Source organism: Dipodomys merriami, unplaced genomic scaffold (assembly GCF_024711535.1).
Source record: "Dipodomys merriami isolate MVZ:Mamm:240054 unplaced genomic scaffold, mDipMer1.0.p SCAF_52, whole genome shotgun sequence".
Classification (NCBI taxonomy): Eukaryota; Metazoa; Chordata; class Mammalia; order Rodentia; family Heteromyidae; genus Dipodomys; species Dipodomys merriami.
In genome coordinates, this window is record NW_027206091.1 from 9,219,425 (window position 1) to 9,236,711 (window position 17,287).

The 17,287-nt window shown below is 56.7% G+C and overlaps 1 protein-coding gene across 3 annotated transcripts in view; it reads left to right on the forward strand.

The window, feature by feature from the left end:
* The first annotated feature begins 214 nt into the window (after window positions 1-214).
* LOC138811222 (RAC-beta serine/threonine-protein kinase) overlaps window positions 215-17,287 on the forward strand; it is a 33,608-nt gene continuing 16,535 nt past the window's right edge. Inside the window, exons 1-3 of one of the 3 annotated variants that reach the window (XM_069998907.1) lie at window positions 215-408; window positions 14,079-14,208; window positions 16,606-16,734. In XM_069998907.1, coding sequence (XP_069855008.1) covers window positions 14,163-14,208; window positions 16,606-16,734 — 175 coding nt within the window. In that variant the 5' untranslated portion in view covers window positions 215-408; window positions 14,079-14,162. Of the gene's footprint in view, window positions 409-11,203; window positions 11,310-14,076; window positions 14,209-16,605; window positions 16,735-17,287 lie in introns of those variants that run through there. The other 2 variants (XM_069998908.1, XM_069998909.1) reach the window with 2 other exon arrangements.

Sequence of the window (17,287 nt, forward strand, 5' to 3'; positions counted from 1 at the left end):
TCACGCCTGCGCAATACTCTACTTTCAGTCCTGCGCCTGAGCGAGGTTCCCCACGCAAACTAACATTGCCTCATCCACGCAGGCGCCTTACTGGGAGCCCGCCCGCGCTCCACTCCTTGCGCCTGCGCACTGGTGCTCTCCGAGCCCAGTCCTCGCTCTTTGTACGTCAGTTCCTGTTGACGGCGGGAGGCGGTATTTCCTTGGGAGGGGGCGGTGAGCGGGGGCTGGGGGGAGAGGGCGGGGGGGCCGCGCCGCGCGAGCCGTTGGGTCTGGCTCGGAGGAGGCGTCGCCGCTTTCACTGCCGGCCGGCTGCAGTCACCAGGAAACACCAGGAGCTGGAGCCAGCGCTGCGTGGCGATGGGCGGGGGTAGAGCCCCGCCGGAGAGGCTGGGCGGCCGCCGGTGACAGGTGAGTGCGCCAGCGCGGGTCCCTCAGCGTCTCCCCCTCCCCCGCGATGGTCGCGTCCGGGCCCCCCGCGGTGCCGCGCTGGGCCGTACCACCCGTGCCCGCCGGGAGGGGACCACAGTCCCGAGCCTCTTTCCCTCTCCCCCCCCCTTTTCCGGAACTGAATGGGGGTGGCTGCGCGGGGGCGGTGGGACTAGCCCAAAGAGGACGGGGACGGGGGCGGCGGGCCGTACCACCGGACGGCCGCGGGGGGGGAGCTCCTAGTGTGTGAGGGTCTAGGGACACCGACCCTAATAACGTGGGCGGGCTAGGTGTGTGTGTGCGGGGGGGGGGGGGGATCTCATGCCTAGTATGCGAGGACGGAACCTCGGAGGGGCCCACCACGTCGTTCCTACAGTGCTTTTTTAGAGGGATGGGGGGGTGTCTGGAGCGTGGCCTATACCACGGGTGGCCATGAAGGGGGCCGTCTGGATTATACCAACAAGACTCGGGGGGCATCCTTAGGACCCAGCGCCGCTTTGCGAGGGGGGCGCAGGGATGTTTTTAATCTCTGAAGGACGGGGCACTGACGGGTGGGGAGATCAGGACCGGCACCGATGGGCGTTAGGGATGTACTTGGGGGCTCCGTGCTGCCGAGTGGTGTGGGGCACTTCTGTTTCCTGTAGTTTAATGTGTGTCGGTGGGCGTTTACACGGAGCTCACCCTTAATTTGGGTGGTTACTAGGCTGCTTTGAACCCTAGGCCTGGACTGCCCTGGGCTCCTTCTAGAACCCTCTCAGATTATTGACTTGGAGGTGTGGGATATCCTTTTGGCAATGGATGCCAGCCTTTGACATCTCTTCCTTCCGGGAGGCGGAAAGATATGTCTTAGAAGTCGCTGAAAGTTGTCTGAGCTTTAGGCTCCCTGTTAGGAAGGCGAGAAGGGCATTGGGCTTGGATTTGAGGAGTTGTGTTCCTCTCTCCTCACCGTCCCCCCACCCCCACCAGTTGCTTGTTTAGACTTGACAGGAAGAGTGTTTGGAGGGACAGTTCTCCCTCAGGGCAAGGTAGTTGAGATTCCGAGGTCCCATTCCTCTCATTTTGAGACCTCTTGGGATTCAGCAAGAGGCCTAGCTAGGCTGAGTAATTAATCCGGGTTGTGATTAGGCTGCTTTTCAGCGTTGTCCACTCTTTCCAGAGTAGCAGTTTGGAGATGAATCTGTTTCCGATCTAGGTGGGCAGTGGGTGTGAAGGGGACCAGGCACCCACCCAGATCACCACAGGCTCCTCCATCCCCAGCATCCGGGCTGTTTGTGTCTTCAGTTACCAGCCCAGCAGCTCTTCATGTTTATGCTCAACTGTTGAGCGATAACAGTTGGCTTGTCCTACGTGAGGCTGATCACTGTTTTCCCAGCTGTTCCTCTCTGCATGGGCCACAGGAGCCAGGAGGGGGCTTCCCCCACCCCCAGCCCAAGAAGGAAGGCTGCTCTGAAGGACTCAGGCCAGTCAGATCCCCCCAAAGTGGTTTCTTTTGTGGTTTCTGGGCTGCTGCTAGAAGCACATGACCAGTGCCCCTGCTCCCTTGGCCAGTTTGTGACCTTGGCTTATCCTGTAACCTTCGCTCTGAGTCTGGTTTTCCCGGAGGACTGGCTGTAGTCCCTGATTGACCCAGCTGATGGGGATGGGGATGAGGTCAAGAGGGCGCACTGTCCCCAAAGCCTAAGACCATTCCTGGAGAGACAGATCCCTGGGTCCATAGAGGCAGTGTGTTCTCCAGCTGTTAGCTCCTATTCACCTGATGGAGTCCACCACATCAATAAAAACCGTAACCATTTAAACCGACAGCTGACCTTACCTGAGTACTTCCTGGGGGCTTGACACTTAACACTCACCTCACAGGTGAACTGCCCAATGTCCTAGGTGAGGAAACAGGCACACACACATTTCCAGAGTGAGTGGCTAGCAACTGTTTATTGGGCATTTGGCCCATGCTAGGCACATGCAGGCTTCTTCACACATGACTTAAGCCTCAAAACATACATAGAATTTCATTTACAGAGCCCTGTGAGTGACGTCAGAGTGTGATACCCATTTTACAAATAAGGCAACCTAGGCACTGAGCTAAGACAGTGGTTTTGTTTGGGAGCTAACACTGTACCTGGCTCTGGGCTTGGAGCTTTATCCACAATTTGTTTCTCTTTCTTTTCTTTTTTTTTTTTTCCAGAGTCAGAAATTGAGGTCTGGAGGAATTATCTTTTTCCATGTCTTATCAGACTATCGGAAGCCAGGCTGGGGTTTGAACCCAAGCCCATTAAGTCCTGGTGTCATACAATCTTTCTTTACCAGGTCTCAGGCCTGGTGTGACCTGTCCTCTTGACCTCTTCCCTGGTCACTTCCTTCCCTCAACCTGAGCATGAAGATGCTGAGTGCTTTCTGTCCTGTCAGTGGCTAATCCAGCACTTCTGTGCTTTGGGAAACTTGGGGTCTCCTCCAAGTTGAGAGCTTTGTGCTTCCTGAGCAGATACTTTTAAACCTGAGCTCTACCACACCTCACCCCTTTTAATTTTTATCTTATTTTCCAGGTATGGTCTTGCATTTTTGCCCAGGGCCAACCCCAGACCTTGATCCTTTTGATCTTGTCTTCAGTCGTTGGGATTACAGTTGTGTGGGGACAGGAGCCAATGGGAAGGCCGCACAGGAGTAGGAGGGGATGACACAGCCATCACGGACCAAGCCGTGCTACAGGCAGGATAGTGATATACCTGGTGCTTTCCCCTGGAGGCTGTGTGAATGCAGCCACAGCATTGCCTCTGTCATGGGCTCTGCAGCTAGCTGTAGGAGTGAGTGAATTAATACACAAGAAGCTCTGAAGTGTCAGTGGGCAGTTACACCATTTCTTTTATTGGGGGGGGAGCGGTCCGGTCGTGGGGCCTGAACTCTAGGTCTGGGTGCTGTCCCTCAGCTCTTCAGCTCAAGAGGAGCGCTCTACCTCTTGAGCCACAGCGCCACTTCTGATTTTCTGCTAGCTAATTGGAGATAAGAGTCTCATGGACTTACCTGCCCAAGCTGGCTTTGAATCATGATCCTCAGATCTCAACCTCCTGAATAGCTAGGATTATGGACATGAGCCACCGGTGCCTGGCTTGTCTTTTTTTTTTTTTTTTTTGCCAGTCCTGAGGCTTGGTCTTAGGTCCTGGGCTTCTTTTGCTCAAGGCTAGCACTCTACCACTTGAGCCACAGTGGCACTTTCAGCTTTTTCTGTTTATGTAGTACAGACCCAGGGCTTCATGAATGCCAGGCAAACATTCTACCACTAAGCCACATTCCCAGCCCAGCATAATACATCTTCATCGATAACATCCCCTCTCCCCCATCCTGAGGCTTGGACTCAGGGCCCCAGTGCTGTCCCTGAGTTGCTTTTGTTCAAAGCTAATGCTTTACCACTTGAGCCACAGCTTCACTTCTGGCTTTTTTGGTAGTTTAGTGAAGGTAAGAGTCTCATAGACATTCCTACCTGGGCTGGCTTTGAGCAATAATCCTCAGATCTCAGCCTCCTGAATAGGATTACAGGTGTGAGCCACCAGTACCAGCAATAGCTCTCCATTTCGAGTCTCCTACTGTAGCTCTTGGAGTAGCCAGGAGGGGGAGAGTAGGCATGGCAGCCCTTGGATGAGGTGTAGGTTTGGTCCTGAAATCACTGGAGCTCAGAACACTATCTGTTGAGTGTTGAGTATTACATCAAGTGCTGGACATGTGGGGTACACACAAGTGTACCCGTGCAGAGCTGAGGGAGAGCAAGGAGGTAGAATAGGTGAGGGGGTGAGGAGGTGAGTGCCTGGCAGGGAATTCAGAGTAGGAGGGGACTGCCAGGAGCATCTGGACACGTAGGGCTGCTCCTGACGGGCAAGGTACGCAGACAGTTATATGGGAGCAGTGGGACAGGCTCACTGAGGTGTGTGTAGCTGGGCAGAGCCCAGCGAGAACAGCTGGGGCCTAGGGCCCCAACAACCTTGTCGACTGTGGAGGAGTTTGGATTGGGCAAATTTCAGGTGACTTGGCCCTGAAGGGTCTTGGCTTCTTAGGGGCACTGGATTTGACCTTGCTTGGGCTGGAAGTTTCCAATGTCTTCTACTTCCCCTTTGAGTGAAATCACTGGGCAGAGGCTCCGAGACCCCCTCCTTCTGCTGTGGTTTTCTCACCATTCCCCTGAGCAGGGGGTGGAGGGTGGGGGCTGTTGCCCTTAGGGAAAAAGGCAGCTGGAGGGGGGTTTAGTGGACTGACTTTGCTGTCCAGCCCTGCCAGCCGCACTGATGACAAGAACAGAGCAGAACAACAGTCCCACTGATAGCAACCGCCCAGCAACTGCTCTAGAATGGAAGGCCTGGGTCCTGGGGCTTGCCTTCCAGCAAGGACTGCACATCATGTTGGGGTTGATAATGTCCTGATAATGGTGGTGGGGGTGGGGGTGTCCTGGTCTGGCTTGGGCAATCAGGGAGGTCTCTCTGGGGAGGTGACACATGGACAGGGCCTGAGGGCCATGGGAGATTATTGTAGATTATTGTGAAGATCTTGTGGGCTTTTGAAGGAACTGGCTCCAGTTGTCACTTGGGTGGTGACAGCCTCTGAAACCAGTGATGGGTCTCACTTCCTAAGCTTAGCACAGTAAGCAGGAAGGCTAGTATTTGTTTCTCCCAGGCTCGGTCTCATCTGGGGTGCTATCCTGAAAGGAGCGCCCTCTCTGCCAACATGGGGCTCTAGAAGTCCTCCAGGCTAGATTGGCAAGTACTGCCTTCTGCTCTTGATCTTGGACCATGGAGGACGACAGTCACCCCTCCCTGGGCCTCCAGCCTCTCAGGGCTCTCGGCAGAAAGCCGGCAGCCACCAGGCATCTGGGCTGAGTGGTGGGGTGGTTCTGTGGCGGGCTCTTCTGGACAGTCAGCCAAGCAGTAAGAGGCCCAGCTGGGGGAGCAGCGGGCCTGGGAGCCGGACCAGGAGGACGGAGGGAGGGAGCAAGTGTGGGTGGGGCCTGGGGTGGGATCGAGGCCTGTCCTCCTGAGGCAGGACCTGCTGCCAACTCGGCAGGCACCCACAGCAGGGCCCGGGTGCTGTGGGTGAGCTGAGCAGGACTGCAGGGCCGGGCCAGCCGAGGAGCCTCCGTGGCAGAGGTCCCTCTAGAAGTTCCTCCAGCCCAGCCACCCTGGCAGAGAAGCTCGTCCACAGACGTTGTTTCTAAGGGTGAGGCCAGAAATCCCAGCCTTCCTTGGTTTGCCACCTGGGGCCCCTTTCTGAGCTGTCTATAGCAGCTGCCACTGCCAGGTCCCCTCCTGGCCTGCTCCCAGGCTCCTTAGGGGCAGATGATCATTAATGCCTGCCCTCACATGGCCTGGCCTGCCTAGTGACCCAGGCGCCCTGGCTGATGGGTGGACAGTCCTTCTGGTGCCCCACAGGTGCCATGGAGCCCCACTTCTCCTGGGTGCAGCTTGATTGCTTGAAGATGAGAATGCTGAGCAGGGCTGTGGGGGCGGGGGTTAGAGAGCCTGCCTCCAAGTGGGCAGGCAGGGGAGCGGGGTGGGCGTGGGGGATCAAGGGACAGCCTGTGTGTGGTTGGCAGGGTGGGTTCCTGGTTGGAGTACTGGATGTGTGAGGATTCTGCTAGCTGAGTACCTTCCCAGGTGGGTCCTGCACTGAGCTGCTGTTAGGGTTCTCTAAAGACCTGTGTATAAATGGGAAACTGAGGCATAGAACATGCTATATAGCATTTTCAGGTTACTCTTTATACTTTTTTTTTTTTTTTGGTGCTGGTCCTGGGCTTGAATTTGAGACCTAGCTGCTGTCCCTGAGATTTTTTTTGCTCAAAGCTGGTGCTCTACCACTTGAGCCATAGCTCCATTTCTGGATTCTTTGGACATGAGTCTCACAGACTTCCCCACCTGGGCTGCCCTCAGATCTCAGCCTCCTGAGCAGCTAGGATTACAGCTGTGAGCCACTGGGCTTGGCTCTTGGTTTTTTGTTTTTTTGTTGGTGGTGGTGGTCGTGGGGCTTGAACTCTGAGCCTGGGTGCTGTCCCTCAGCTCTTCAGTTCAAGGTGAGCGCTTTACCACTTTTGAGTCAGGATTTTTCAGTGTAGCCCAAACTGGCTTAATACTTGTGTTCCTCCTGCCGCTGCCTCCCCAGTGCTGGGATCACAGGCCAGCACAAGTCTTAACTCTGTTCCTCTTGGGAGAAGCTCTGTACTCAGCCTCCTGCTGGGCCCTGCTCTGCACCCTGGGAGCTGGGTACAACTGTTTGTCCCCATTTGCGAGGTGAGGAAACAGGCGCAGGGAGGCTGTGGCACTTCTTGGGGTTGTAAGTGAATCCTCTCGGGCCATTCTTCTGACTGACACTGTGGCTGCAGTTCTGGGGTTATCACCATGTGTGTAATGAATTCTAGACAGAGCTGGCTGTGAGCATTTCCCCTGGTGTCCTGGAAAAGCCTCCATTTGGCTGCTGGGGGAGGTGGGTGTGGCCACTTCCCACCCCTCCCTAATGTGGGCGCAGCCTTGGCCCTGGCCAGCCTTTCCTAGAGGCAGGGGAGAGCTGAGTGTGGGAGGCCGCCCACACGGAGTCCCGACTTCCCGAATGGCCATGGGAGCTGGTCCCTGGCTGGCTTTTGGCCATATCTGTATTGGAGCCCCTATGTCCGTGTCATTTCGGGTGCCAACAGCCGGCCAGAGGGGCAGAGAAGTAGCATTTACCTATGAAAATGGCTGAGGAAGAGACAGTGGGGATAGGTAGCTGGGCTTGGGGGGCTCCTGATGAAGGAGAAGCTGGCCAGAAAAGGCAGAGTGAAGGGTGCACAGGACAGGGCACCTGAGGAAAGCCCTACTCAGCTGGCTCTGGGGCTAGAGCAGAGACCATGGGAGCCGGGCTATGGTGAGGAGCCAGGCCAGGGGTGTGTGTGTGGGGGGGGGGGGACGGACACGTTATCCAGATTCAGGTGGGCCCCTAGATAGGAGCCAGAGAGAAGCAGCCAGGGCAAGAGGCAGGCCAGGTTCCACTTTGGACCCCCTAGGACTGGCCTGTCTGGGGTGTGCAGCGGAGTTTGCATCTCTGTTTTGCTGCCTCTTTGCTACACAAAGCCTGTGCCATCTCTGCGGGAGCTCAGCACAAGAGCAGTGTTCTGGTTGTCACCCCTCTGGACCTGGACCTACCCTGTGCTGGGACACTGAGAACACGGGACCAGAGCCGGCTCTGCTCCTGCTTTGTGAGGCTTCTGGTCCAGGGGAGGCCCCATTGCTCAGATAATGGTGGGGCAGCTGGGGAGGGAAGGCTTACTCTGAGGGTCTGCCCTTGTGGGAAAGAGGCAGTCAGGAAGGGCTCCTCGGAGGAAAGGAGGAGTGGGCAAGTTAAGATGGGTGAATAGCAAGCTGGCCAGGGAACGTGCTGAACATGTGCAAGACCCAGGGATCAGGGAAGCAGTTTTCCAAGGGACTAGCAGAAGGGGAACTTGGGTATGTTGGGGCCAGCAGATCCCTGAGACTGCAGAGTGGAGGAAAGGCTGAGGCAGGTGGACCCTGGCAGTATCCATAAGAGTGTATGTCATGCCCCATGGGCATCTGGGAAAGGCCCTAGGTAGTGTCAGAGCTGGGCCGAGAGGATCCTGCTGGCTAAGGCTGGGGCTGCCCATGTGTGTAGCCCACGACAGGAAGCCCAGAATATTGGATGCGGTTTTTGAGGGAGCCATAAAGCCTTGGACAGGCAGCATGAGGGGGAAGGTGTTGGGGGGCATGGTGGAGAAGACAGGAAAGTCTGTTCTGGAACTTATTCTTGTCCCAGTTTCTTTCGCAGCCTGCCCACGCCTCCATCTCGCCCTCAATCCTACCTGTTCCAGCAGACAGATGGGGCAGGCGGGGCACATGGTGGCGGAGAGAGGCGTCTAGAACGCTACCTTCTCACCAAGGAGGCGGAATAGGTAAAACTTCATATGTTCAGAAATATATAGTGTCTCCACCCACTGAGGAAAGAATGATTTAACCTGACATGTGCTGGGTTCTTGCTGTGTCCAGATTTGGGGAGGACTTCCGGTGGAAAGTTTGGCCAGTCCTCTGGGAGGACCATATGCTTTTTTTTTTTTTTTTGCTTATGTGGTGCTGAGGAATCGAACCCAGGGCCTCATGCATTGCAAGGCAAGCGCTCTACCACTGAGCCACCTTCCCAGCCCCCATATGCTTTTTTTTTGTCACTCGTAGGGATTGAACTCTGGGCCTGGGCACTGTCCCTGTGCTCTTCAGCTCAAGGCTAGCACTCTACTGCTTGAGCCACAGCACCACTTCTGGTTTTCTAGTGGTTTATTGGAGATAAGAGTCTCACAGAGTTTCTTGCCCAGGTTGACTTTGAACCACAATCCTCAGATCTCAGCCTCCTGAGTAGCTAGGATTACAGGTGTGAGCCACGAGCACCCGGCTTAGGACCATATTCTTCCATCTCTAAAGTCCAGGTGAGGTGATATGCCCTGGGACCCACCATGAGCCGTAGAGCTTGGGTTGGGACACCCAAGTGCCAGTTCTGCACCACACTGCTGGGGGTTCTGGCCATGTCCTGTACCTCCTGTCTAGGTGGACATGACTCCTGCATTGAAATAGAGGCAAAGTGTCCACCTCACCAGTTGCTGTGCCCTTAATTAATGCTTGCATACACACAGCAGGGACCTGGCACCTTCCATGCCATCCTTTGTCACTGCTTTGTAGTGGCAGGCCCTGTGGCAGGCATAAGGGTCATTTCCTGTAGGACACTAGTTCTCACTTGGTATGGCTTTGCCCCCACAGAAGACGCTTGCTGCTGGGCGAGAAGGGGCCAGGCAGCTGTGGCACAGACTGGCTTTGCCACAGGTGGCGTTTCATCAGTTTTGCCAAAATGTCCTCAGATTGAAAGCCAGTTTACAGGGTGGTGAGTGGCCAGTGAAGGGTTTGGGCAGGTCTTCCTCAAGGCCTGGGCGAGAGGCTGATGGCAGAGGCTCCTGGGGTATGAGCCACCCACTCAGGAGCACAAGCTTTGCTCCCCATGGAACCCCAGTCAGCTAGGGGGCGAGGGAGAGCTCATCGAGCACAGCAGTGGAGCCCTGCTGAGTTTGAGTTGTTTTCTATGAGAGCATTCCAGTTTTGCTAAGTACCTACTCTGTCCCTCCCAGCAGGGCAGTGGGGGTCCCTGTCCTCCCTGCTCCATGGCAGGGCAGGGCGAGGCCATGAGCAGATGGGTCAGTAAGGTGACGTGGGAGCAGAGTGAGCCCCAGACCTGCGGCCTGTCCACTCCCTTGGGAAGCAGGAGTGAGGGGCATCCAACCTGGAAGGCCTGTGGGAGGAACGGCAGGAGGGTTTGACTCTCACAGAGTCCCAGACTTGAGAAGGGTCGGACTCAACGATTCATCTAGGCCCCACAGCCCCTAAGTGGCAGAGCCCAGAGGCCCCCTTTTACAGACAAGTGAACTGAACTTTGGGAGGCCTAGAGCCATGCAGTGGCTTCTGAAGGGGGTCCAGGCTACCCCCTGAGAGCCAGCTGGGTGGAAATAAAATGTCTTCAAGGCAGGCACCTGTGGTTCATACCTGTAATTCCTAGCTACTCAGAACGCTGAGATCTGGGGATCACAGTTCAAAGCCAGCCTGGGCAGGAAAGTCCTTGAGACTTATCGCCAACAAACCACCAGAAAACCAGAAATGGAGCTGTGGCTCAAAGTGGTAGAGCACCAACTTTGAGCAAGAGCTCAGGGACAGCTTCCAGGCTCTGAGTTCAAGCCCCATAATCACCCGCAGCACCAACAAAAAAATGTCCTCAAGCATTTTTTTTTTCGGTCATGGGGACTTGAACTCTGGGCCTGGGCGCTGTCCCTCAGCTCTTCAGCTCAAAGCGAGCACTCTACCGCTTGAGCCACAGCGCCACTTCCGGTTTTCTAGTGGTTTATTGGAGATAGGCGTCTCACAGACTTTCCTTGCCCGGGCTGGCTTTGAACCGTGATCCTCAGATCTCAGCCTCCTGAGTAGCTAGGATTACAGGCATGAGCCACCCACACCCGGCTATATGAATGCCTTGGTTGATGTATTTTTGTGGGTGGTGAGCTCCTGGTCGGTTACTGGTTTAGGGGTCACTGAGAACATTGCTGCTTGTGATCCTTCTCGTGTTTTTTTTGTTTTGTTTTTGGTAAACAAATGCACTGATTTCTGTTGGGGGACTGGAGAATTGCTGGCGTCACAGAGTAGCCATATATTTTTAATTCCTACTGCCAGTTTTGTAGGGTGGTCCAACTACTTTACGCTCCCTCCAGTTCTGAGTAAAGAGTTCATGTACTCTGCTTTGCCAATAGGTGGCATTGTCAGGGTTTGTTTTTTGTTTTTTTGTAACTGTCTTAGACAAATGGTTTTAATCTGTGCTTCCCCATCCATGACCCATGGGATTGAGTGTCTGCTGTGACGCTTTTCACCTTGCCTCCCTGGTGACTCACATCTCTTCTGCAGCTGCCACTGGTGCACACTCAGGCCTGGGCTCTCTAGCAAGCCTGGGGGAGGTGAGGGGTCATGGGGCTCCCTGCTGTGGGGTGCCAGCGCCCAGGCCCCTGTGTGCCGCCTTGGCCTCCCCGTCCTCCCGCCTGCGTGTCCTCGGCCCACAGCTCCCCAGCGGGCAGGCCGTCCTCTTGGCTGTGCTGCCTGGCATTTCATCACTCTGGACTGCGTCACAGACACCTCGGCTGAGGCGCCACCCTCAGTGGGAGGACAGGCAGCAGCCGGCGGGGCGCAGGGGATCTTCCAGTTCCTCCCTGCTCTCACCGCCCGCCTGAGCTGCTGCTGCCGCTGCCACTGCTGCCACTGACTTCTTAATCACTGAAAGGAGATCGTAAAAAGTGGCTGTGGTGTGCCAAGCCTCAGCTGGGGCCGCTGCCACTCGGCTGGGGACCCAAGGTAAATGGCTTCCCCTCTCTGAGCCTCTGGCCTCCCCTCTGGTGGGGTTGGGAGTGCTGGCACATTGCCCAAGGCCCCCTTGACCACATCTGGCCACACCTGGCTGCCTCTCCATAGCTTTTGAACAGTGGTGATTGTGTGGCTCGGACAGTGGGCTGAGCCCTCAGCCTCAGCAGGCTCTTACGCTGCTGCTGGCCCTGGTACTGCCTGGACCAAGGAAGGCAAGGGAGAGTCGAGATTGGACCTGGGCCCCCACTACTCCCCTGGACTCCAGTTCTCCTCAACTCTTTGGGAAGTGTTCCAAACTAATCTTGTGGCTGGGGAGTATGGTGTCAGACCCTACCTCACAGCCACAGTCCTGATGCCTGAGTGTCCCCTCCTTTCACCTGCATCCCTCTCCCTCCTGTTTAGCATCTTGGCATTTGCCATTTCCCTGTCTGAACTTAAAAAAAAAAAAAAAAAAAAAAACAGTCATGGGGCTTGAACTTAGGACCTGGGCGCTATCCCTGAGCTCTTTTGATCAAGGCTAGCACTCTACCATTTGGAGCCTCAGCTCCACTTCTGGCTTTCTGGTGGTTCATTAATGATAGGAGTCTCATAGACTTTCGTGTCTGGGCTGGCATCAAACCACGATCCTCAGACCTCAGCCTCTTGAGTAGCTAGGATGTGAGCCACCGGTGCTTGTCATGTCTGAGATTATTTTCCCTGCATTTCTGCACCCCTCACTCCCTTGTTTGCTCTAGGTGTCTGCACATGTATCCCCTGCACTTAGTGACTCATACAGTACCCTGCTCCTTTCCATCCTTACCCTTTTATCCTTTCCCTCTTCCTTCACCAGTGTGTGTGTGTGTGTGTGTGTGTGTGTGTGTGTGTGTGTGTGTGTGTGTGTCTGTGTGTGTCTGTGTCTGTCTGTCTGTCTGTCTGTCTGTCTGTCTGTCTGTCTCAGGGTCTGGAGTGGAGGCCCATTCAGGGAAGCTTGGTGGCATGACTGATGAGCAGCTGCAGCAGGCCTGGTCTTTGCTCAGAGATGTTGCTCCAGACTGGCCTCCTGAAGGTGCATTGATTGGAGTGGCATGAGCCCCCTGAGGGGTTCACAGGCTCTGAGAGCCAGGGGTGTTATAGGGATGGCCAGTTGCCTAGGGGAGCCTAGAGAGGGATGAACAGGAGGCTGGAGAGGTGTGGGACTCACTGTCCTGGTCAGACTTTCCATTTTGGAGCAGGTCTCAGCCCCATCAGGCCACCTCCAAGTGATGGATGGGATTGTGTGTGTTGTGCACACTGGCAGTCATTACTGAGATTTGAGCAGAAATGGGTGAGGTCAGACACAGCTTGAGTGTGGGGGTCTGGCGTAGTGGAGAAGCTCGCAGGAGGCCCACCAGCATTGTGAGGACTGGGCCTGAGCCCAGTGGACAGGAGGCCGCAGGAGCAATGGGTTGTCCCGGACGGCCTTGAGCACTGAGCCCAAGAGTTGGGCTCTTTTGCCAGGAACTGTAGGGGACAAAGGAGACATTGAGCTGGGGAAGGTCAGGGCCAGGTTAGAGGGGCCCACTAGCTTCAGGGGTGGGGAACAGAGAAAGGGGCCCAGTGAGGAAGAGGCCAGGACCCTGCTAGTGGCCATGGGATGCACACATTGGAGGCTGACATGGGTGGGACATTCACAGTCGAAGGTTATGGTCCCAGGTGCAGAGTGGTGGCCGTGCCTGCTGTCCCAGCCCAGCGAGTTGGAGTCCAAATGTGATTCTCACCATCCTGTCTCTCCCCGTCATTGTCCGTCTTGCCTTTCCTCCCACTTCCTCCTGCTTACCGCCCTCCCTTCTGCCGGCCTGGGCAGCCTGCCACCATCACATGCCAGGCAGGAGCATGTCCGGCCCCCCGCTCCCCTGGGGCACGGGAGAAAGCTGATGCTTATGGTGTCCCTAGAGTCAGCTGCCACTTCTCTGGGGGCTCCCGCAGCTCCTGACCTGCTGTCCGCAAATAACCCCAGGCTAGGAAAGGCAAAAGGCGCCTTGGGCTCCATGGCCCATGTCCTGGCCCCAGGCTCCAGGTAGGGGCCCAGATGGCAGCTGCCTGGTGCCCTTCTCCCCTCCGCTCGGGAACCTGAGAAGCAGTGGCCTTGGCGTCTGTCAGTCTGTCGGCTGCTGGCCCCTGAGGACAAGCACAGAGGTCTTGGGGAGAGGACAGGCCCTTTGCTCAAGCCCCCAGGCTGGCTTTTGGGGTCCATGCTCAGTGGCTTGGCTGTTAAGGGTCTTAGAGCTTCTGAGATTCAGGATCCATTGGTTGTTCATGGACTGGCCTGGGAGATAACTAAGGCTGGGGTGAGGTGGGGTGGCCCTAGTGGGCCTCAAAGGTCATAGGTTGGTGGCTTCATGGTTTGAAAGGGAAGAGAATGAGTCTACGCACATACGTGCGTGCACACGTGGGGGCGCGTGCCTGTACGGGGAGGGGAGGGTGAGATAGATGCCAGTAGCTTGGAGCACACCCACGGTGCCTGAGGCTGTCTGATTCATCCTGGGTTACCTCAGTGCTGGGGAATGGGGGTGACGCAGGGGGCGGGGCTGCTGCTACCTTGGTGCTGCCCAGCCAGGAGCAAGGGTGGAGGGCAGGGCCTGGGCCACAGAGAAGTGATTCCCCCCACATTGTGGTCTCTGGGGCCCCAAGAGAGAGCTCTGCCCTTCCCTCTCCCCCCAGCAAGACAGGCAGCCAGAGGGCCTCAGCTGAGGGAGGAGCTGGGGGTCCCTTCCCCTCTGACGCTCCCCTCTTGTCTTGCAGCCTCTACTCCATCCACAGCGCCTCCTGCATGTCCTGCTGCCCTGAGCTGTCTCAAGCTAGGTGACAGCGTGTCACGCTGCCACCATGAACGAGGTGTCTGTCATCAAAGAAGGCTGGCTGCACAAGCGTGGTAAGGGGCTGTCATTGCCCACCAGACTGTGTGCCCCCCCCTTTGCACCCTGCTCTCCTCTATACCCTAAGGGGCAGAGGAGCAGGGTGATGCAGCCTAAGGAACCGGCATGGGCAGCCCCAGGCCATTTGCCACCTGCATGCCACCTGCGTGCCACTCCCTGAATCTCTCAGAGTCATCTAGAACAGAGCTGTGGGTCTCTCCGCTCTGAGTCTCCAGACCTGCCGAGAGAGGGGTGACACGGCCAAGTGGCAATCATGGAGTGTCTTGAGTGTCCTGGGACATCACGGCACCTCCTGGAGGTGACACTGCAGAGGGCAGCAAGGACAGAAGTGAGTGAGCGGGCATGTAACATGAGGTAGAGAGAGGCCATTATGAAAAGTCACAACTGAGAGCAAGGGGCTGGAGCCATGTGCTGTGGTGAGGTGCGCTGAGGTACCTGGGCAAGCTCAGAGCCTGGCAAGGGTGCCCAGAGAGGGCCGGTAAGGACAAAGGCTTGGAGGTAGGCGTGTGCCTGCTGTTTCTAGGAACAGTGTGGCTGGAGCAGTGTGAGCAGGGGCAAGGTGCAGGAGGCCAGGCAGAGCAGTGACTCGGAGCCAACAGTTTGGAGCCCTGCAGGCCATCGCTGGACCTTGGCTTCACAAAAGCCCAGGGTGCTGGGGGCCAGGCTGGACTCGATCCAGATGTATTGGTGGGGAATATAAGGACCAGTGACTTCCTGGGCAGGAAAGTGCATAGATCTTGAGATCCCAAGGCTGCCTGTCCACAGGGCCAGCTGCTATGTGACACTGACAAGCAGATAAGGGAATGCTGCGAACCGGCCTTGTCCTGGGTCTGGGGAGCCATTGCATTATTCTGCAAATGTGTACTTGCAGGCAGCTCCTATGGGCTGGGCACTGCCTTACAGGCCTGCCCGGTATCACCTTGACATGGGGTCCTGATGGCAGAGTAGTGGCTTCCTGTATCCATGGTGAGGGCAGGCATCACAGAGTAAAGGCCTCTGGAGGTGGGAATGAGCTTGGCAGTGCACAGAGAGAGGACACAGCTGAGGTGTCGCGAGGGGACCCGTGGCAGCAGAGCAGAGGGTTGATGGGGGGACCACACCTCCCCACGTAGAACAGCAAGGAGAGCTGCATCCTGCTGATATTCCTACACCTCAGTCTGGGCTCACACTGAGCCAGGGTTCTAAGCTGGCCTTGGCCACTTGCCCTCAGCATGATGGCGATCTGTGCAGTGGGTTAGCAGCCTGGCCTCCTGACCTGCTCAGCACCGGGAGGGCAGGATTCTCGCATGGCTCGAGCACCCCAGGGTCTCCTCAGGAAATGTGAATGAGTCCTTTAGTGACTGGGGTTGTGTGGTGCGAATAGCTTTGGGGTCCAAAAGGTTCTGTGGCTCCTGTGCCTCAACTGTGGGCTGTGGGGCAGAAGGCCTGGAGGCTGTTGGAGAACTGCTGAGGGCGGGGCACGGCTCCAGCTGAGACCCAGCAGTGGCAAGGTGGGGCCTGGCCTCTCCGACAGCATCACTGCCTCCAGACCTCAAGCTAGCCCTGCTGCTGAAATGACCCAGCCTGGACACTCCTGTCCTGGCCTATCCCTGCCTCCCTCCCTCACCCTTCCCTTCCTCTTCTTCCTGCTTCCCTCTCTACTTCCCTCCCTCCCAGGCTTCCTTGATGCTTGTAGCTGGCAGAGGTAGTCTGAACAAGTGGGCCATGCTGCTCTTGGCACCTGTGCCAACCACCTTGCTCCTACTGGTAGAAATAATTTCTGCCCTGGTTTATTGAGTTCCCACCCTGTGCCAGGCCCTGAGCTCCTGAGACACCCCCTGAGAAATGGGACCTTGTGATATGCGTGTGTGTGTGTGTACGCACGCTCCTGCGTGTACCTGTGTGTGTGGGTCTATGTGTGTCTGTGTGTCTGTGTGAGAGACAGTGAGCAGGTGCTTGGATATTCACAAGCAGGACAAAGGGAAGGGATCTTGGGGTGGTTGGAGGGTGGGACAGCACCTGTGCCCCAGCTGGCACAGTAGTTTGGTATGTGCCCTGCCCACACAGCTGTGGGTGAATCCCAGCCCATGGGACTCAGCCTTACAGGGCCACTGGGCCACATGCATTTGGAGGCCTGGGCCTCCCCTGGCCGGTGCTGAGCTGCCCTGGCCAGGATAGCTTGCTGCTTGCCACATGCTGAGGCAGCTGGTGCCCTGGGGCACTGCCACGGTGCCTTCCTGCCAGGCTTGGCCTGTGGATCACTCGATCGGTTCAGTGCCCCCACCTGCGTCAGCAGGGGCCACCTTAAGGGCTTCCCTGGAGAGGCCCTCATAGCCCCTCCCGCCCGGCACCCCATGAGTCACCATCACAGGAGCTGCCAGTGGGTGACCTCCTCCCCTCCTGCCTTGTTTCAGGTGAATACATCAAGACTTGGAGGCCCAGGTACTTTCTGCTGAAGAGCGATGGCTCCTTCATTGGGTATAAGGAGAGACCCGAGGCTCCTGACCAGACCCTTCCTCCCTTAAACAACTTCTCCGTTGCAGGTATGTATCGGAACATGCAGGTCAGAGTACTAAAGCCAGTGCAGGGCCGGCAGGTCTTGGGGACATGTGGGTGGGTCCTTGACCTGGAGCCCATCTTGGGCCTTCTGCCTCTGCTATCAGCCCTGCAGGGCTGAGCTGCTAGGTGAGAGCAAGAAGCAGAGAAAAGCCAGGGTTCTTGTGCCCACCCAGCCCAGCCTCCATGCCCCCCTCTGTCCTCTCCCACTCCAGTTCTGGCTGCTCTGTCTTCTCTGCCTCTAACCTAACAGGATGGCAGCTTTCACTCAGCTGATCACAGGGCCAGCTATTGACAGCCAGACCAGCTTTACAGACCCACAGCTCTTGATGGAGCCTGACAGGGCTGCTCCAGCCCCTGCCGCCTCCTTCCCTGCTCCCCAGAACCTGGGTGCCTGCCCTTGTCCCACACACTTCTGCACAAAGCCTTTCCTGGCAGTGTTCCCCACGTGCCCATGCCCACGTCCCCGGCAGCTTCTTGAACAACTTTCCCTGGAAAGGAAGGGGTCTCTGGCTGCCTCATGGTCATGATGTCCCAAAC